We start from the raw sequence: 21765 nt of genomic DNA, 5'->3' as shown, positions 1-21765 counted from the left end.
TTTTTGTAGAATTTTTGTCACTTTTTTGTTTAATTTTTGTCACTTGGCAGCTTGGTAGCACAGCGGTTAGTGCCCGTGCTTCACAGCGAGAAGGTCCCGGGTTCGATTCCCACCAGGACGGGGCCTTTCTGTGTGGAGTTTGCATGTTCTCCCCGTGTCTGCGTAGGTTTCCTCCGGGTACTCCGGTTTCCCCTACCACTAAAAAAACATGTACAATAGGTTCCCCTCTGGGGCCAGGACTCCCCTGAAAAAGAGATTCTTAATCTCAGTGGGACTATCCTGGTTAAATAAAGGTCAATACAAAAAAAAAAATAATAATACTTTTTGGTTGAATTTTTATCACATTTTTGTTGAATTTTTGTCACTTTTTGGTTGAATTTTTGTCACTTTTTTGTTTAATTTTTGTCACATTTTTGTTGAATTTTTTTTTTTTTAAAAAGCCCCGCCCACTCGCCGCGCCTCACCTCGACGTCCGCGTCCCACTCGGTCTGCGTTTCCATGGAGACGGGGAGACTGAAATGGACGCTGTCGGACCCGTCGTCGCCCCGGCCGTAGCAGTAGCGTCGGATCACCTGGAAACACAGAAGCACGGTGGTCTGCATGGTGCTCTACAAGGTGCTCTACAAGGTGCTCTACACCAGGGGTCGGCAACGTCAGGCCCGGGGGCCAAACCCGGCCCTCCAGCAAAGCCCTCGAGATGATTTTGAGAAACATTATTACGCATATCAGAGAGAACTTTCAAAAAAGGTAGAAGTACTGTCAAGACACCCGGTCATATATTAGGTACAACACTGGCATTTGAAAGAAGTGCACTGGAACAAGAATAGTCGTTTTAACCCCTTAACTCCCACCTGAACCGAGCACATTTTCTCCAGTTTGGCTTTACCCCAGTCCAAAAGCTTCTGGAAAAAAGGTGAGAAAATAGCAACAAAACTGAGACGAAAACAATGATGGAAATGTGACAAAAAAGTGAGAAAAATTGATGAAAAAGAGGCAAAAATTACAAAAAATTACAAAAAAAATTACAAAAAAATGACACAAATTTGATTTAAAAAATGACAAAAAAATTACAAAAATGTGACAAAAAAATGACTAAAATTTGACAAAAAAGTTACAAAAATGAGTTGAATACCCAACAAAAAAATTATGGAAAAAAAAAATCTGATGACGTGAGGAAAAAGATCCACTCGGTTCAGGCGGGAGTTAAGAAGTTAAGGAGTAAATGACATAAATCTACTTGAATTAAGAGATTAAATCTAAGGTTTCAGTATTTGTTCTGTTTTTAGACGAGATAAAACCTCTAGTTGTTGTTATTCTCTTAATTCAGATAATTTTGGGTAATTTCAAGTGAAAAACAATTATTTGTCTGATTTCAAGTGGGTTTTATTCTTGTTCCATTGGCGCTAGGGCTGCTCGATTATTGAAAAAATAATAATCACGATTATTTTTGTCATAATTGAAATCACGATTATTCAAACGATTATTTGTTGCCTTTAAAAAAAAAGTCAATCTTTATTTTATTTATTTATTTATGAATCAAAACACTATGATGATGTTTTATGTTTTCTGGACAGTCATAAAAGTACAAATGATTTCAAGTACGCCCCTGCTGGCCGGCCCTCACACCTGCGCAAGTAAACTGAGCAGTGCGGCCTGATGACATCATCACACAGCGCCGTTTGTTTTTATGTCAGACAAAAGCAGCCTGAAAAAACGCAAGTCTGCTCTGCAAATTTTTTTTTTTTTTTAAATAAGACATTGAAAAAAAATTAAAAATAAATTAAAAATAAATAAATACAAATTTGAATTTTTAAAAAAAATTTAAACATTTATTTTTTTGCGATTATGCTAATTTTGCAATCGTTTACTGTTGTAATCGAAATCGTAATCGAATTTTGATTAATTGCACAACCCTAATTGTCGTTATAGCATTTGTATCTCGGATTAGTTCAAACCGACTGAAATTCAACAGAAGAAATAGAAGAACTTTAATTCAAGCATTTTTAAATCATTTCTCTCATTTAAGATAGTCATGTTTCCAGTGTTTTGCTTTACTTTGGGCTAATAAGAAAACCGTGCCCTCCGCCAGAACACTGAGACAGTCCTGACCTCCTCGATGGTGGAGCTGCAGTGCTCGGAGCTGAAGTCGTCTAACTGCAGCTGCCTCCGGGTTCGCTGCCACGCGGACCATGTGACCTGCGGCACAGGGGGCGGGGCAGATGCGTGAGGGGGCGTGGCTTCTCCGTGCGGTCCAGGGGGCGCCGTAGAGTCGGGCTGACTGGGAAACAAAACAGAGGAGCATCACGAAGACGTTCAGGGCGAGTCCTGAAAAGCTAAAGCTAAACCTCAAGCTAAAGGTAAAGCTAAAGGTAAAGCTAAAGGTAAAACTAAAGCTAAAGGTAAAGCTAAAGGTAAAGCTGAAGCTAAAGGTAAAGCTAAAGGTAAAGCTAAAGGTAAAGGTAAAGGTAAAACTAAAGCTAAAGGTAAAGCTAAAGGTAAAACTAAAGCTAAAGGTAAAGCTAAAGCTAAAGGTAAAGCTAAAGGTAAAACTAAAGCTAAAGGTAAAGCTAAAGGTAAAGCTAAAGGTAAAGCTAAAGGTAAAACTAAAGCTAAAGGTAAAGCTAAAGGTAAAGCTAAAGGTAAAACTAAAGCTAAAGGTAAAACTAAAGCTAAAGGTAAAGCTAAAGGTAAAGCTAAAGCTAAAACTAAAGCTAAAGGTAAAGGTAAAGCTAAAGGTAAAGCTAAAGGTAAAGCTAAAGGTAAAGCTAAAGGTAAAGCTAAAGGTAAAATTAAAGCTAAAGGTAAAGCTAAAGGTAAAGCTAAAGCTAAACCTAAAGCTAAAGCTAAAGGTAAAGCTAAAGGTAAAGCTAAAGGTAAAGCTAAAGGTAAAACTAAAGGTAAAGCTAAAGGTAAAATTAAAGCTAAAGGTAAAGCTAAAGGTAAAGCTAAAGGTAAAACTAAAGCTAAAGGTAAAGCTAAAGGTAAAGCTAAAGGTAAAGCTAAAGGTAAAACTAAAGCTAAAGGTAAAGCTAAAGGTAAAGCTAAAGCTAAAGGTAAAGCTAAAGCTAAAGGTAAAGCTAAAGGTAAAACTAAAGCTAAAGGTAAAGCTAAAGCTAAAGCTAAAGCTAAAGGTAAAGCTAAAGCTAAAGGTAAAGCTAAATGTAAAGCTAAAGCTAAAGGTAAAGCTAAAGCTAAAGGTAAAGCTAAAGGTAAAACTAAAGCTAAAGGTAAAGCTAAAGGTAAAGCTAAAGGTAAAGCTAAAGCTAAAGGTAAAGCTAAAGCTAAAGGTAAAGCTAAAGGTAAAACTAAAGCTAAAGGTAAAGCTAAAGCTAAAGCTAAAGGTAAAGCTAAAGCTAAAGGTAAAGCTAAAGGTAAAACTAAAGCTAAAGGTAAAGCTAAAGGTAAAGCTAAAGGTAAAGCTAAAGCTAAAGCTAAAGCTAAAGGTAAAGCTAAATGTAAAGCTAAAGGTAAAGCTAAAGCTAAAGGTAAAGCTAAAGGTAAAGCTAAAGGTAAAGCTAAAGGCAAAGCTAAAGGTAAAGCTAACGGTAAAGATAAAGCTAAAGGTAAAGCTAAAGGTAAAGCTAAAGGTAAAGCTAAAGGTAAAGCTAAAGGCAAAGCTAAAGGTAAAGCTAAAGGCAAAGCTAAAGGTAAAGCTAAAGGTAAAACTAAAGCTAAAGGTAAAACTAAAGGTAAAGCTAAAGGTAAAGCTAAAGGTAAAGCTAAAGGTAAAACTAAAGCTAAAGGTAAAGCTAAAGGTAAAGCTAAAGGTAAAACTAAAGCTAAAGGTAAATCTAAAGGTAAAGCTAAAGGTAAAGGTAAAGGTAAAGGTAAAGCTAAAGGTAAAGCTAACGGTAAAGGTAAAGCTAAAGGTAAAGCTAAAACTAAAGCTAAAAGTAAAGCTAAAGCTAAAGGTAAAGCTAAAGGTAAAGCTAAAGCTAAAGGTAAAGCTAAAGCTAAAGCTAAAGGTAAAGGTAAAGCTAAAGCTAAAGCTAAAGCTAAAGGTAAAGCTAAAGCTAAAGCTAAAGCTAAAGGTAAAGCTAAAGGTAAAGCTAACGGTAAAGGTAAAGCTAAAGGTAACGCTAAAGCTAAAGGCAAAGCTAAAGGTAAATCTAAAGGTAAAGCTAAAGGTAAAGTTAAAGGTAAAGCTAAAGGTAAAGCTAAAACTAAAGCTAAAAGTAAAGCTAAAGCTAAAGGTAAAGCTAAAGGTAAAACTAAAGCTAAAGGTAAAGCTAAAGGTAAAACTAAAGCTAAAGGTAAAGCTAAAGGTAAAGCTAAAGGTAAAACTAAAGCTAAAGGTAAAGCTAAAGCTAAAGGTAAAGCTAAAGCTAAAGGTAAAGCTAACGGTAAAGGTAAAGCTAAAGGTAAAGCTAAAGGTAAAGCTAAAGGTAAAGCTAAAGGTAAAGCTAAAGGCAAAGCTAAAGGTAAAGCTAAAGGTAAAACTAAAGCTAAAGGTAAAGCTAAAGGCAAAGCTAAAGGTAAAGCTAAAAGTAAAGCTAAAGGTAAAGCTAAAGGTAAAACTAAAGCTAAAGGTAAAGCTAAAGCTAAAGGTAAAGCTAAAGCTAAAGCTAAAGGTAACATTGCCGCTCGTTAGGGGCGTTTCCCGGCGTTAGGGGCGGAGCCTGTGAGTACCTGCTCCCGTAGCTGTGCGGGTGATGTTAGGGGCGGAGCCTGTGAGTACCTGCTCCCGTAGCTGTGCGGGTGGTGTTAGGGGCGGAGCCTGTGAGTACCTGCTCCCGTAGCGGTGCGGGTGGTGCTGCAGGACGTCGTGGAGGAAGCGCTCCAGCAGACTGTGGGACGCCCGGCCGCCCCGGTGAGAGGACGACGGCTCGGCTCCTCGGCTCGACAGACCCACGGCGTCCAGGTGCTGCAGGCTGGACAGATGCTGCGAACATGTGGAGGACAGTGAGGTCTGCACAGCTGGACAGATGTGAACATGTGGAGGACAGTGAGGTCTGCACAGCTGGACAGATGCTGCGAACATGTGGAGGACAGTGAGGTCTGCACAGCTGGACAGATGCTGCGAACATGTGGGAGGACAGTGAGGTCTAACCGTCCCTCAACATTATCTACTCTCGACCTGGAGCGGGACAGGAGGAGATTGGAGGGTTTTGGATTTGAGCGACTAAAGGTCAGATGTTGTTAAAGTTTAGCCCCTGTGTATGTTTCCTCCCGCCTTTAGCCGCTGCGTCTCCCACAAAGGAAATGCCCATATTTGGATTACAGCGTCATCTCGGTCACAGCCTTTCCTGCTACACGTGGATACCAAACCTGTCATTATTGTTGGAGTCACTTCTGGGATAAATCTCCGGCTCAAAGCGACAAAACGTCAGAGAAAAGATACAGATTTTTTATACTCGACTTTATACTAGACCAGGGGCGCCCGAAGTGGCCTCCAGAGAGTGACCTACGTCTGCCTCGCGTATGGTCGATACCAACTCTCTCCCGTTCATTCTCAATGGTAAATAAGGGTAAAGTGGGGGCGCTGTTTCACTCCCTTCACAAAGTTAACCTCTTGACTCCCGCCTGAACCAAGAGGATCTTTTTCCTCATCAGATTTTTTTTCCAGCATTTTTTTGTTGGGTTTTCAACTCATTATTGTAACTTTTTTTGTCATTTTTTGTCACATTTTTGTCACATTTTTGTAATTTTTTTGTCACATTTTTATCAAATTTTTGTCGTTTTTTTGCCACATTTTTGTCATTTTTTTGTCGATTTTTTTGTCATTTTTTGTAATTTTTTTTGTAATTTTTTATCAAATTTTTGTCCTTTTTTGTCACATTTTTGACGTTTTTTTGTAATTTTTTTGTAATTTTTTTGTCATTTTTTATCACATTTTTGTCACATTTTTGTCACATTTTTGTCACATTTTCGTCACATTTTTTGTCACATTTTTATAAATTTTTTGTCAATTTTTTGTCATTTTTTTGTCATTTTTTTGGTCAAATTTTTATCAATTTTTTGTCAATTTTTTGTCATTTTTTGTCATTTTTTTGTCACATTTTTGTCATTTTTTTGGTCAATTTTTTATCAATTTTTTGTCATTTTTTTGTCACATTTTGTCACATTTTTGTCTTTATTTTGTAATTTGTTCGTACATTTTTTTTCATTTTTTTTCCATTTTTTGTCAATTGTGTCAAATTTTTGTCATTTTTCGTCACTTTTTTGTCACATTTTCATCATTGTTTTCGTCTCAGTTTTGCTGCTATTTTCACAGCTTTTTTCCAGAAGCTTTTGGATTGGGGTAAAGCCAAACTGGAGAAAATGTGCTCGGTTCAGGCGGGAGTTAAGGGGTTAAGGAAAAACTGTTGTGGGTCTTGGTGTTTGTCACAGAGCGTTGAAGCATCAACTTTCCAATTTTTCCAACCTTTATTGCAAAGGTTGTTGACGTCAGCAATGGTCATGTTAAAAATTGTTTACATTTTGCACTTTGTTGCTTCTACTAAAACTCGGCTTTTGCCAGAGTTAACATTTGCTTTAATGCAGCCTGTTATTTCCATAGATAGAATAAAATGCAAATGTATCGCGAAAAATTAAATCAAATAACTTATTATTGAAGTTATATGTGTTTCACGCTCGACATGGCCGTGTTTGGCCCCCGACCCACCGGGACTTTTCCATTTTGGCCTCGGAGACTAAATGTTTGGGCCCCCCTGAACTCGACATTAAGACGAACATGTTATGGGAGAAAACTTTCTAAAAATGTGAACATGAACCACGGCGGCGTAACAGGATTCATGAAATCAGGCCTTTTCTTTCCTCCATCACAAACAGCCATGCGCCCCCTGCTGGTCTCACCTGGTCCAGGTCTCGGTACAGGACTCTGCAGAGGCCACAGTAGCCCTGCTGCGCCCCCTGCTGGTCACACATCTTCAGCGCAGTATCGGGTCACATTCTGCTCCACCTGCGGAGATCGGAGGGAAAAGTCTGACGTCAGAACCATTGGGGGAGATGAAAGACCCCCCCCCCCAACCGTCCCATTAACACCAGTATCACCCCCATGGGACGACGGGAAGAAACAAGTTACAGAGTTCTGCTTTAGGTCTGACGTTGTTTCTTCTCCCTCCCCTTTAAAAAGGAAATCTGCCTAAACGTTCCACAGCCTTTACCTGACTGACTGTGTGTGTTTGTTATTTGCTGTGTAATATTTGTTGAAATACTGTAATACAGTGACGTTACACAGTAATAGTACATTTCCCACATCGAGCGGGTCAGTGATGGAAACTTATGTCCAATTTGTTTTGGATTAATACGTCTCTCTCTTTCCTCTGTTTAACCTCTGACCCCCCGCCTGAACCAAAGGCATTCTGTCCTCTTAGGTTATTATATAGGCCTCATTTGAAAGCTAAGACCCACAAAGCTGATCTTTTTCCTCACGTTGTTGCTGTGCTGTGTCACCTTTTTATGTTTTTTTTTTTTCAAATTTTTGTCACATTTTTGTTGAGTTTTTGTCACATTTTTGTTGAATTTTCGTCACATTTTTGTTGAATTTTTGTCACTTTTTTGTTGAGTTTTTGTCACATTTTTGTTGAATTTTTGTCACATTTTTGTTGAATTTTTGTCACATTTTTGTTGAATTTTTGTCACATTTTTGTTGAATTTTTGTCACTTTTTTGTTGAGTTTTTGTCTCATTTTTGTTGAATTTTTGTCACATTTTTGTTGAGTTTTTGTCACATTTTTGTTGAATTTTTGTCACATTTTTGTTGAATTTTTGTCACATTTTTGTTGAGTTTTTGTCACTTTTTTGTTGAATTTTTGTCACATTTTTGTTGAGTTTTTGTCACATTTTTGTTGAGTTTTTGTCACATTTTTGATGAATTTTTGTCACATTTTTGTCACATTTTTGTCACATTTTTGTTGAATTTTTGTCACATTTTTGTTGAATTTTTGTCACATTTTTGTTGAGTTTTTGTCACATTTTTGTCACAATTTTGTTGAGTTTTTGTCACATTTTTGTTGAGTTTTTGTCACATTTTTGTTGAATTTTTGTCACATTTTTGTTGAATTTTTGTCACATTTTTGTTGAGTTTTTGTCACATTTTTGTCACAATTTTGTTGAGTTTTTGTCACATTTTTGTCACATTTTTGTTGAGTTTTTGTCACATTTTTGTCACATTTTTGTTGAATTTTTGTCACATTTTTGTTGAGTTTTTGTCACATTTTTGTTGAATTTTTGTCACATTTTTGTTGAATTTTTGTCACATTTTTGTTGAGTTTTTGTCACATTTTTGTTGAATTTTTGTCACATTTTTGTTGAATTTTTGTCACATTTTTGTTGAGTTTTTGTCACATTTTTGTTGAATTTTTGTCACATTTTTGTTGAGTTTTTGTCACATTTTTGTTGAATTTTTGTCACATTTTTGTTGAATTTTTGTCACATTTTTGTTGAGTTTTTGTCACATTTTTGTTGAATTTTTGTCACATTTTTGTTGAATTTTTGTCACATTTTTGTTGAGTTTTTGTCACATTTTTGTTGAATTTTTGTCACATTTTTGTTGAGTTTTTGTCACATTTTTGTTGAGTTTTTGTCACATTTTTGTCACATTTTTGTTGAGTTTTTGTCACATTTTTGTTGAGTTTTTGTCACTTTTTTGTTGAGTTTTTGTCACATTTTTGTTGAGTTTTTGTCACATTTTTGTTGAATTTTTGTCACATTTTTGTTGAGTTTTTGTCACATTTTTGTTGAATTTTTGTCACATTTTTGTTGAATTTTTGTCACATTTTTGTTGAGTTTTTGTCACATTTTTGTCACAATTTTGTTGAGTTTTTGTCACTTTTTTGTTGAGTTTTTGTCACATTTTTGTTGAATTTTTGTCACATTTTTGTTGAATTTTTGTTGAATTTTTGTCACATTTTTGTTGAGTTTTTGTCACATTTTTGTTGAATTTTTGTTGAATTTTTGTCACATTTTTGTTGAGTTTTTGTCACATTTTTGTCACATTTTTGTTGAATTTTTGTTGAATTTTTGTTGAATTTTTGTCACATTTTTGTTGAATTTTTGTCACATTTTTGTCACATTTTTGTTGAGTTTTTGTCACATTTTTGTTGAATTTTTGTCACATTTTTGTTGAGTTTTTGTCACATTTTTGTTGAATTTTTGTCACATTTTTGTTGAATTTTTGTCACATTTTTGTTGAGTTTTTGTCACATTTTTGTCACAATTTTGTTGAGTTTTTGTCACTTTTTTGTTGAGTTTTTGTCACATTTTTGTTGAATTTTTGTCACATTTTTGTTGAATTTTTGTTGAATTTTTGTCACATTTTTGTTGAGTTTTTGTCACATTTTTGTTGAATTTTTGTTGAATTTTTGTCACATTTTTGTTGAGTTTTTGTCACATTTTTGTCACATTTTTGTTGAATTTTTGTCACATTTTTGTTGAATTTTTGTCACATTTTTGTTGAGTTTTTGCCACATTTTTGTTGAATTTTTGTCACATTTTTGTTGAATTTTTCTCACACACAAGAAGCGTTTTGATTCGGGTAAAGCCAAACTGGAGAAAATGGGATCCGTTCAGGTGGGAGTTAAGAGGTTAATAAAAGGTTTGCAAACTTTAAAGAATGTAATGCACAGTGTTGAGCATCCTTAGAGTCGCTGACGAAGCCTTTTGGATGAAGAGGCGAAACGTTCGACACTACAACTCATTTTAGCCTCATTATAAAGAACTATAGTGTTACTGAGGTTCAACTCTTTTGACTGAACTCCAGCACAGGCGAAACGATACCCACCGGAGGATCCTCCCGTGTCCGTGTCCCGTCAGAGCCCTCAGTCCGGCCGCTGTCAGAGCCCTCAGTCCCCGCTGTCAGAGCCCTCAGTCCCCGCTGTCAGAGCCCTCAGTCCGGCCGCTGTCAGAGCCCTCAGTCCGGCCGCTGTCAGAGCCCTCAGTCCCCGCTGTCAGAGCCCTGGCGTTAGCAGAGGCTGGAGAGGCGGCAGCGCGTGTTTCTCTCCTGCTGTGCCGCGCCGTGACGCACAGGCGGCGGATGGAGCTGGTCCCAGACTCCGGTCCCAGACTCCGGTCCCAGACTCCGGTCTCAGACTCCGGTCTCCTTCAGAAGCAGCGGCTGTTCCAGGAGCTGTTCCAGGAGCTGTTCCAGGAGCTGTTCCAGGAGCTGTTCCAGGAGCTGTTCCAGGGGCTGTTCCAGGAGCTGTTCTTCAGGAGCTGTTCCAGGAGCTGTTCCAGGAGCTAATGTCCGCCATGGAGCGCACCGAGCGGCCCAGTGCGCACTTCAGGCACAGACGCGGACACGGGGGTTGCCAGGTTGAGAAAATCCAGCCCCTGCGCGTCTTCTTCTTTCAGTTTAAAGGCGGACTATGAGGCAAACAGAGGCGCGTGCCGCCCCCTGCTGTACCATGTGCAGCTTTACATCAGGCCTCATTCAGACTCAGACTGGCACAGAAGAGAAAGTCCTGCAGACACTTTCCCTTTGACGCACCGGTCACTTCCTGCTTTAATCACAGACTTTCTCTCATGTTCATTCTGTAGAGGCAGAACGGGATCACGTGAGGGTCTAAACATATATCACGCATCATCTGGTTCGTTTAACCTCTTACCACCAGCCTAAACCAAATGCCTTCTGTCCTCTTTGACTATAGGCCTGTGTAACACCTCATTTGAAAGCTAAGACCCACAAAACTGATCTTTTTCCTCACGTTGTTGTGTCGCCTTTTGTATGTTTTTTCTTTCTTTCTTTTTTTTCCATTTTTGTCACATTTTTGTTGAATTTTTGTCACATTTTTGTTGAATTTTTGTCACATTTTTGTTGAATTTTTGTCAAATTTTTGTTGAATTTTTGTCACATTTTTGTTGAATTTTTGTCAAATTTTTGTTGAATTTTTGTGACATTTTTGTGACATTTTTGTCAAATTTTTGTTGAATTTTTTTGCATTTTTGTTGCCTTTACATCCTTGTTTTCCTCTTATTTTTTGTGGCTGTTTTGGTGTTTTGTCCCAAGAAGCCTTCTGATTTGGGTAAAGCCACACTGGAGAAAATGTGCTCCGTTCCGGTGGGGGTTAAGATATATCAAAACCTTTTGGCGATATTTGCTCTTATAACAATTGGCTAATTAGGATCAACTTATTCTATGGTTTTCAGTGTTTACTTTCACATTGCACAGTTTCATAATATCAATACCGTATATTGCCTGCAAAATGGCACCTGCATATCTCGGGCTAAAAATAAAAGGTATTTTAAAAGTTCACCACGTTTCTCCAGGAGAAATGACTGGCATAACAGCAGGTGTTTGTCCAGAACATTGAAAAGATGAAACGTGAGCTTTGGATGTCTCTGGAGCAGGTTTGGTTTGTGTGGACGTCCAGGTGATCCTCCTCAAGGCTCGGATCAGCCAAGTTTAAACGACACATCCAGAACACATTCAGGAGACATTTGCAAAGCTGATAATTATACATTTCCTTGTGAAGAAACACAGACAAAAGTCATGTTTATGTTGTGCAGCCTTTGCCTGAAATATCATATTATGTTATTAATGCATTGTTGTTTTACGGATCTGATCAGGAAAGAACTGGACTCGTTTTAGTCCTGCACTTTAGGACACCCTCTCCCCCATCTCACCCGGGGGGTTTAAACCAGAACAGAACTGGGGGTGTTGCACTTTTAGGCCTTGGTCACGTCTGCCTTTCATTCTTTCTCACCTTGTTCCTGTCACTTATCGACTCACGTTCTCTGGACTGAACCAACCGAGCTGCTCTGAGTCACTTCCAGGGGCAGATCTAGGGGGGGGCCCAGTAAAGGTCTTGCCACCCCACTGATTTCAGCCAGGTTCTGTCCTTGTCTTGAACTGTCTAATTAGTGGAGTGTTGCCTTTAGGAAGTTGTTCCATGGCTGTTTTCACCAGACCATAATAACCCTGTGGCTCTGACGTGGATTATTAAATAGAATTATGTTTTTAACCTCTTAACTCCCACCTGAACGGAGCCCATTTTCTCCAGTTTGGCTTTACCCGAATCAAAAAGATTCTTGGGAAAAAAGCAGCAAAGAGTGACAAAAATGCGACAAAAATTCAACAAAAAATGACAAAAATTCAACAAAAAATTACAAAAATGTGACAAAAATGTGACAAAAATTCAACAAAAATGTGACAAAAACTCAACAAAAAAATGACAAAAATTCAACAAAAATTCAACAAAAATGCGACAAAAATTCAACCAAAGAGTGACAAAAATTCAACAAAAACTCAACAAAAAAATGACAAAAATTCAACAAAAATTCAACAAAAATGTGACAAAAACTCAACAAAAAAGTGACAAAAATTCAACAAAAACTCAACAAAAAAATGACAAAAATTCAACAAAAATTCAACAAAAATGTGACAAAAACTCAACAAAAAAGTGACAAAAACTCAACAAAAATGAAACAAAAAAATAATAAAAATTCAACAGAAATGTGACCAAAAAGAAAAAAAACAAAACATACAAAAGGTGACACAACACAGCAACAACGTGAGGAAAAAGGTCAGTTTTGTGGGTCTTAGCTTTCAAATGAGGTGTTGCACAGGCCTATAGACAAAGAGGACAGAAGGCATTCGGTTCAGGCGGGGGTTTAGGGGGTAAGAGGTTATTGTGGGCGACATAACCTGCAACATCCGGGGCCGCCTCCATTCATTCACTTCATTTGAAGCAGGAAACGTTTAAACAAAGGAGCCCCGAGAGGCAGATGTTTTTAAGTCCACGTGACTGGGGGGGGGGGGGGGGGTGAAGGACCTCATCATTATGTTGCGTTAAACCGCTCCTCCTCCGTGAGTCACATGACCAGAGACCCGGTTCTAAAGCAGATATAACATGTATAACAGGGGCACCCCGGAGCTGGAAAGGTTGAGCGCACCGTGACGTCATCCAAACGAGCTAATTACGGAACTGCACGCGCATCTGGGAGAAACCCCCTCGCGCGCGCTCCACTGCACCAACGCGCTCGTGCGGAAAGTGACGGCTCGCGCGGTGAGCGTCGTGATGCGCGTGACCTTTGGCCTCAGAAATATTGCGCTCCTCCGGCGGTGACGGCGGTGACGTCCCCGCGCGCGTGTCACCTCCGCGCGCGTGTCACCGGCCAATCCACGCGCAGCACGCACGCGCCGTGGACGTGCGCCGTACGAACGGGGGGCTGGGGACCCTACGTCAGCGCGCAGCGTACCCAGCACTTCAGCAGCGTTTACCGGCCGCATCTGCTCCTCACCTGCCGCACCGCAGAGGTAAGCTTTACCGCGTCCGATCAAAGAGCCGCACCTGCGGACCGACACGGGCGCGCGGGGTCCGGGCGTGCGGCGGGGGGACCGGGGGGGGGGGATGCGCCACAGCGGGGCCGTGAGCGCGGGGATGCAGATGAGGACGCGGCAGAGGACACGGGGGCGGGAGGATGGAGCGCGGATGGAGGGACTGGTGACGGAGGGGGGGGAGGCGGATGTACCCCGCTGCATACGGTTTTGGGGGGGATCGTATGTGCCGAGCCGCGGGGGGGTGAGTGCGCTCGGAGCCCCCCCGTCCTCCCGCGCGGTCCTCGCTCCGCAATGACCTTGTGAGAGCGCGCGCAGGCTCCGCAGTGCCGCGTGAGTGCGTTGAGTGCCAGATATCGCTCCGTCAACAGCTCCGCGCGTTATCTGCGGCTCCGGTCAGCGTCAGCGCGCGGGGCTTTTCCGCGCGGCGTTCCGGTCCCGGAGCCTCCTCGCTCTGCGGGATCACGACACGAAGGCCCCGCGCGGAGGGGACGCCGGGGGGGTCCAGCTCTGCTAACATGACTCTGCTGTGTAAAAACCCCGTAACCCACATGCTCTTCAGCTTTACCCTAATCAGCCTGTAGGCCAGAGTGACGCCTCATTTGAAAGCTAAGACCCACAGAACTCATCCGCCTCGTTATGAGTGTCACGTTTTTGTTGCATGTTTGTGGCTTGATCTCAGTAGTTCTGATGACGTTGCTTTGGTCACGTGGTGGTGAGCTGCTGTCGTAGCCACAGCTGCCCCTGATGGAAGCGAGACTGTCAATCTGCACCAGTGGCTCCTCCCACCGCCGCTCACTCCGCTCATCCACCCGGGCCAATAGTTTGGGTTCTGGAATGAGTGAAGATGATGATGTAATCTCAGATGAAGGGCCGACACAGCTCTGAGGGAGAGAAACGCCTTTATGAGGAAATAATGATCTGAATTTGAACTTTGGGACAGTTTTTGTTTCATGTGAATTGGCCCAAGAATTACAGAGAAATGAGCAACAAACTCACTGTAACTTCCAACTCATTGCGCTTACTTGGAATAAGTTGTAAACCCGATGCATAATTATTAAGCCCGATTACTACTAACGCTAGTATGATTAAGACGGCTTTCACAGTATTCATTACTTATGATATAGGTTCTGATTACTAGACATGTTAGTACAGGCAACTGGGAATTCCTAGTACTGATTACTTTTGTTACTTAAGTATGGTCTTCACCTGTACTATTATTCTTGTAGTTACGAGCCAGTCGAGTTCCCGTTACAGGGCGGCAGTAGAGGAGGTTAGTGAGAGCTACTAAAACCATGTTCTGGATAAAGAGAAAAGCAAGTCAAGCCAAAGTTAAGCCTCTATTATTCAATACTGGCAAATCCTAGTAAATGGGACAGAATCTTATAATGGAGACTTTAGAATGAGCGTGAGCAGAACGGGACAGGAAACATGTTGCTGTAAAATCAATTAATCACAATGTTCTCTTGAAAAGGTACTTCTTACATGGAATAGACTAGAGCAGTGGTTCTCAACCTGGGGGTCGCGAGACAAATTTGGGGGGTCGCCAGATCATTTAGATAAAATAGACATATTTTCATTAGCATGTAATCTGATATTTTGTTGTAGCATGTGTGTGCTATTTTACCAGAGTGACATTATTTGTTTGTAGTTTGATGAATTTCATTTTAGCCAAAAAAGTGACGAAAAATTGATGAAAATGTGACAAAAAATGACAAAAAAAAATGACAGAATGTTACAAAAACATTACAAAACTGTGATAAAAATTTGACAATAAAACTACAAAAACGTGACAAAAAAATGACAAAAACGTGACAAAAAAATGACAAAAATGTGATGAAAAAATGACAAAAATGTGACAAAAAATGACAAAAATGTGACAAAAAATGACGAAAATGTGATAAAAAATGACAAAAATGTGATTAAAAAATGACAAAAACGTGACAAAAAAAATGACAAAAATGTGATAAAAAAATGACAAAAATGTGACAAAAAAAATGACAAAAATGTGATGAAAAAATGACAAAAACGTGACAAAAAAAATGACAAAAATGTGATAAAAAAAATGACAAAAACGTGACAAAAAAAAATGACAAAAATGTGATAAAAAAATGACAAAAATGTGATAAAAAAATGACAAAAATGTGACACAAAAATGACAAAAATGTGATAAAAAAATGACAAAAATGTGATAAAAAAATGACAAAAATGTGATAAAAAAAAATGACAAAAATGTGATAAAAAAAAATGACAAAAATGTGATAAAAAAATGATGTGATAAAAAAAATGACAAAAATGTGATAAAAAATGACAAAAATGTGATAAAAAATGACAAAAACGTGACAAAAAAATGACAAAAATGTGATAAAAAATGACAAAAACGTGACAAAAAATGACAAAAAGTTCCTCTCGGTTCAGGCGGGGGTTAAGAGGTTAAGAATTATGTCGGCTACTATTTCTATTTCTCACGGTGTGACCCGAGCGGGGGTCACGAATCCCTTTTACTGTTAAAATGGGGGTCGTGGCTCCAAAAGGTTGAGAACCACTGGACTAGAGGGTCAATGCTGAACATGTCCGGTCTCCTATAGAATAAATAACACTTTATTCTATGTTGCCGCCGTAATTGGAATTCACTGTGTAGAAATCTGCATAAAGACGGTTGCCATAGTTACCGCCTCAGTTTTCAACGGGCTCTTTAGGATGTTTTTAGTGGACGTGCAAAAACCACAGGAATGCTCCGCCCGGGAGTCGAACCAGAGACCCTTCTTGCTGCTGTGCCGTCGTGTCGCCCAATAGGTTCACGAGTTCACGTCAACATTTTGAAGTGACGTGGCGAAATCTCCATGATAGTAACCATGGAAACCGTTTTTTTTGCATTATTGGGACTGTCCACATGAAAAAAAAACAGGAAATGGGTCGGGCCAGAACTTTAATGAGTCACAATAACGGTGCTGGTAGGGCTGTGCGATTAATCGAAATGCAATTACGATTTTGATTACAACAGTAAACGATTGCAAAATTAGCATAATCGCAAAAATCGATTATAATTTATTTATTTATTATTTTTTTTCCCCGATTTTTTTTCAAATTTGTATTTTTTTTCTTTTTTCAATTATGTAATTTTTTTTTCCTTTTTTTTTTTTTTTTTGTTCAATTTTTTTTTTTGGTAAAGCAGACTTGCATTATTTCACGGCGCTGGGATTATTTTCCCTTCGCTTTTCTCGTGCCGTGGCTCATGCTTTTGTCTGACATAAAAACAAACGGCGCTGTGTGATGATGTCATCAGGCCGCGCTGCTCAGTTTACTTGCGCAGGTGTGAGGGCTGGCCAGCAGGGGGCAGGTGTGAGGGCCGGCCAGCAGGGGGCAGGTGTGAGGGCTGGCCAGCAGGGGGCAGGTGTGAGGGCTGGCCAGCAGGGGGCAGGTGTGAGGGCTGGCCAGCAGGGGGCAGGTGTGAGGGCTGGCCAGCAGGGGGCAGGTGTGAGGGCTGGCCAGCAGGGGGCAGGTGTGAGGGCAGCAGGGGGCAGGTGTGAAACAGGGACCTCTCTGTAATCAAGGCGTACTTGAAATCATTTGTACTTTTATGACTGTCCATAAAACATAAAATATCATCATAGTGTTTGATTAATAAATAAATAAAATAAAATAAAGACTTTTTTTTAAAGGCAACAAATAATCGTTTGAATAATCGTGATTTCAATTATGACAAAAATAATCGTGATTATTATTTTTTCAATAATCGAGCAGCCGTCGGTGCTGACGCTAAAATATCTCATCTAGACCAGTGGTTCCCAAAGTGAGGGTCGTGACTTCAAGACAGGGGCGGACTGGGACTGAAAAACAGCCCAAATTAGCGTAATTGTGACTTCCATAAATACATATTTTAACCTCTGACCCCCCGCCTTAACACTAACGAGTGCATTTTCCCCAGTTCGACTTTTTATTATTATTTTTTATTGGAATCATCAGCAAAAAGAGCGGGAAAGGTGGTCATAGAAACAGAAGCAAAATCATTCATATAAATAATAAATAATAACGGTCCCAAAACTGAACCTTGTGGTGCTCCATACTCCACGGAATTCCTTTTAGATTCATGTTTTTTTATACTGGGCTTTACCCAAATGTAAATAACAATGTAACGCCTCATTTGAAAGCTAAGACCTACAAAAGTGATGAAAACTTTTCGTCGCCACATTTTTGTCAGATTTTTGTTGTTTTTTAAATTATTTTTTCTATCATTTTTTGTCGTGTTTTTGTCACGTTTTCATCCTCTTTTTCTCGCTATTTTGATGCTTTTCTTTTTAGCTTCTAGATTTTGGTAAAGCTGAGGCTTAGACGAGTTGATACGTACCTGACAACATCTTTGGTCGTTTTACATGACTGAGGGCACACACAAAGACCAGAACAACTCGTCTAAGCTCAGGTAAGAACATATCTCAGTCTGGAAAATGCTGGCCTGTTCCTTTAAGACACATATTAACCCCTTAACTCCCACCTGAACCGAGCACATTTTCTCCAGTTTGGCTTTACCCCAATCCAAAAGCTTCTGGAAAAAGGTGTGAAAATAGCAACAAAACTGAGACGAAAACAATGATGGAAATGTGACAAAGAAGTGCGAAAACATTGACAAAAAAGTGATGAAAAATTGATGAAAAAGTATCAAAAATGTCACAAGAAATTGACAAAAAAATTGACAAAAAATAACGAAAATGTGACAAAAAATAACAAAAAAAGACAAAAAAAATGACAAAAATGTGACAAAAAATGACAAAAATGTGATAAAAATTTGTCAAAAAATTGCAAAAAATTGACAAAAAAGACAAAAAAATTGACAAAAAAATGACAAAAATGTGATAAAAAATTTGCCAAAAAAAAACAAAAAATTGACAAAAAAAGAAAAAAAAAAATGACAAAAATTGACCAAAAATGACAAAAATGTGATACAAATTTGACAGAAAAATTGCAAAAAATTGACAAAAAAAGACAAAAAAAGAAAAAGGAAAAAAAAATGCCAAAAAAATTGCACAAAATCGACAAAAACAAAGTTAAGAGGTTAAAGGGTCTCTGAGCTAAATGGAAATTAAAATTCAGTTCAGTTTTTGCTTTTTGTGCCTCAGATCCAGGCCACTACACTCTATCTTATTAGATGTTAATGATGAACCACATAAATTATATAAACGCCATGAAACGGACATGACACACCTCCCCGTACTTCAGTATCGCACCTGGCTTCTCTATTCACGCTCATGGGAATAGAACATGTAATGTATCCAAAGCAAAGTGGTCGTCTCTTGTCGCCCCCGCAGACTCCCAGCCTCTTGGAGCACCTCCGTGGAGAGAGGAGCTGCGTGGTCTGCCCCCCCTCCCCCCGTGCATGGGCCTCCCCTGAACTCCCGACAACATGGACGACGAGAGCCGCTACCGGGACAACCGCTCCGACTTCATCCGCGGGGCCAAGGACATCGCCAAGGTGGCCAAGAAGCAGGTGGGCAAGAAGATAGGGCGCGGCGCGGACCGGATGGCGGACGAGTACACGCGGCGTTCCTACAAGCGCTTCGAGGAGGAGGACGACGACGACGACTACGGACCCAGCGGCGACGCGGGATACTACCGCAGCGACGGCCGCGGCGACGAGGAGGCGCACAGCGACTCCACGGAGGGCCACGACGAGGAGGACGAGATCTACGAGGGAGAGTATCAGGGCATCCCCCGCGGAGAGGGCAAGGCGCCGGCGCTGGACGGGCCCCCGCAGACGTACAGGTACGGCAGGGCGATGACAGGTACGGTTAGGGCGGTTACAGGTACAGTTAAGGCGCTTACAGTACGATTAGGGCGCTTACAGTACGGTTAGGGTGTTTACAGGTACGATTAGGGCGGTTACAGGTACGATTAGGGCGGTTACAGGTACGATTAGGGCGGTTACAGGTACGATTAGGGCGCTTACAGTACGATTAGGGCGCTTACAGGTAGGGTTAAGGCGCTTACAGTACGGTTAGGTCGCTTACAGGTACGATTAGGGCGCTTACATGTACGGTTAGGGCGCTTACAGTACGGTTAGGGCGCTTACAGTACGATTAGGGCGCTTACAGTACGGTTAGGGCTCTTACAGGTACGATTAGGGCACTTACAGTACGGTTAGGGCGCTTACAGGTACGATTAGGGCACTTACAGTACGATTAGGGCGCTTACAGGTACAGTTAGGGCGCTTACAGGTACGATTAGGGCGCTTACAGGTACGATTAGGGCGCTTACAGTACGGTTAGGGCTCTTACAGGTACGATTAGGGCACTTACAGTACGATTAGGGCGCTTACAGGTACAGTTAGGGCGCTTACAGGTACGATTAGGGCGCTTACAGGTACGATTAGGGCGCTTACAGGTACAGTTAGGGCGCTTACAGGTACGATTAGGGCGCTTACAGGTAGGGTTAAGGCGCTTACAGGTACGGTTAGGGCGCTTACAGGTAGGGTTAAGGCGCTTACAGGTACGGTTAGGGCGCTTACAGGTACGATTAGGGCGCTTACAGGTACGGTTAAGGCGCTTACAGTACGGTTAAGGCGCTTACAGGTACGGTTAGGGCGCTTACAGGTACGGTTAAGGCGCTTACAGTACGATTAAGGCGATGACAGGTACGGTTAGGGCGCTTACAGTACGGTTAGGGCGCTTACAGTACGATTAGGGCGCTTACAGTACGGTTAGGGCGCTTACAGGTACGGTTAAGGCGCTTACAGTACGATTAGGGCGCTAACAGTACGATTAGGGCGCTTACAGGTACGATTAAGGCGCTTACAGGTACGATTAGGGCGCTTACAGTACGGTTAGGGCGCTTACAGGTACGATTAAGGCGCTTACAGTACGATTAAGGCGCTTACAGTACGGTTAGGGCGCTTACAGGTACGGTTAAGGCGCTTACAGTACGATTAAGGCGATGACAGGTACGGTTAAGGCGCTTACAGGTACGATTAAGGCGATGACAGGTACGGTTAAGGCGCTTACAGTACGATTAAGGCGCTTACAGGTACGATTAAGGCGCTTACAGGTACGATTAAGGCGCTTACAGGTACGATTAAGGCGATGACAGGTACGGTTAGGGCGCTTACAGGTACGATTAGGGCGCTTACAGTACGGTTAAGGCGCTTACAGTACGGTTAGGGCGCTTACAGTACGATTAGGGCGCTTAAAGTACGGTTAGGGTGCTTACAGTACGGTTAGGGCGCTTACAGTACGGTTAGGGCGCTTACAGTACGATTAGGGCGCTTACAGTACGGTTAGGGCGCTTACAGTACGATTAGGGCGCTTACAGGTACGGTTAGGGCGCTTACAGTACGGTTAGGGCGCTTACAGTACGATTAGGGCGCTTACAGTACGGTTAGGGCGCTTACAGTACGGTTAAGGCGCTTACAGGTACGGTTAGGGCGCTTACAGTACGGTTAGGGCGCTTACAGGTACGGTTAAGTCGCTTACAGTACGATTAGGGCGCTTACAGTACGGTTAGGGCGCTTACAGTACGATTAGGGCGCTTACAGTACGGTTAGGGCGCTTACAGTACGGTTAGGGCTCTTACAGGTACGATTAAGGCGCTTACAGGTACGATTAGGGCGCTTACAGGTACGATTAGGGCTCTTACAGGTACGATTAAGGCGCTTACAGGTACGATTAAGGCGCTTACAGGTACGATTAGGGCGCTTACAGGTACGGTTAGGGCTCTTACAGGTACGATTAAGGCGCTTACAGGTACGATTAGGGCGCTTACAGGTACGGTTAAGGCGCTTACAGGTACGGTTAGGGCGCTTACAGTACGATTAAGGTGCTTACAGTACGGTTAGGGCTCTTACAGGTACGATTAAGGCGCTTACAGGTACGATTAGGGCGCTTACAGTACGATTAAGGTGCTTACAGTACGATTAAGGAGCTTACAGTACGGTTAGGGCGCTTACAGTACGATTAAGGTGCTTACAGTACGGTTAGGGCGCTTACAGGTACGGTTAGGGCGCTTACAGGAACGATTAGGGCGCTTACAGGTACGATTACGGCGCTTACAGTACGATTAAGGTGCTTACAGTACGGTTAGGGCGCTTACAGTACGATTAGGGCGCTTACAGGTACGATTACGGCGCTTACAGTACGGTTAAGGCGCTTACAGGTACGATTAAGGCGCTTACAGGTACGATTACGGCGCTTACAGTACGATTAAGGTGCTTACAGTACGGTTAGGGCGCTTACAGTACGATTAAGGAGCTTACAGGTACGTTTAGGGCGCTTACAGGAACGATTAGGGCGCTTACAGTACAGTTAGGGCGCTTACAGGTACGGTTAGGGCGCTTACAGGTACGATTAGGGCGCTTACAGGTACGGCAGGGTGCTTACAGTACGATTAAGGTGCTTACAGTACGGTTAGGGCGCTTACAGTACGGTTAGGGCGCTTACAGTACGATTAAGGAGCTTACAGGTACGTTTAGGGCGCTTACAGGAACGATTAGGGCGCTTACAGGTACGATTACGGCGCTTACAGTACGATTAAGGTGCTTACAGTACGGTTAGGGCGCTTACA

General features: G+C 41.4%; 2 protein-coding genes across 2 annotated transcripts in view; one reads left to right on the top strand and one right to left on the bottom strand.

The window, feature by feature from the left end:
• zdbf2 (zinc finger, DBF-type containing 2) overlaps nucleotides 1-10033 on the bottom strand; it is a gene marked incomplete at its 3' end in the record, with an annotated part of 10499 nt that extends 466 nt beyond the window's left edge. Inside the window, exons 1-5 of the mRNA XM_079583159.1 lie at nucleotides 9724-10033; nucleotides 6796-6901; nucleotides 4728-4882; nucleotides 2110-2278; nucleotides 465-572 (exon numbers count right to left, since the gene is read on the bottom strand). Of these exons, the coding sequence (XP_079439285.1) occupies nucleotides 465-572; nucleotides 2110-2278; nucleotides 4728-4882; nucleotides 6796-6867 (504 nt within the window). The 5' untranslated portion in view covers nucleotides 6868-6901; nucleotides 9724-10033. The remainder of the gene's footprint in view (nucleotides 1-464; nucleotides 573-2109; nucleotides 2279-4727; nucleotides 4883-6795; nucleotides 6902-9723) is intronic.
• Nucleotides 10034-13054: 3021 nt separating this feature from the next.
• Nucleotides 13055-18995, top strand: LOC306982691 (synaptic vesicle glycoprotein 2A-like; the record flags this gene model as incomplete). Its single annotated transcript, XM_079583157.1, has 2 exons — nucleotides 13055-13197; nucleotides 18522-18995. A coding segment is annotated over exon 2 (379 nt), but the record flags the coding sequence as incomplete, so codon positions are not given.
• Nucleotides 18996-21765: the final 2770 nt, after the last annotated feature.

This window comes from Gobius niger, assembly GCF_951799975.1.
Source record: "Gobius niger genome assembly, contig: SCAFFOLD_116, whole genome shotgun sequence".
In the NCBI taxonomy this organism is placed as follows: Eukaryota; Metazoa; Chordata; class Actinopteri; order Gobiiformes; family Gobiidae; genus Gobius; species Gobius niger.
This window is presented reverse-complemented; position numbering and strand designations above follow the sequence as displayed.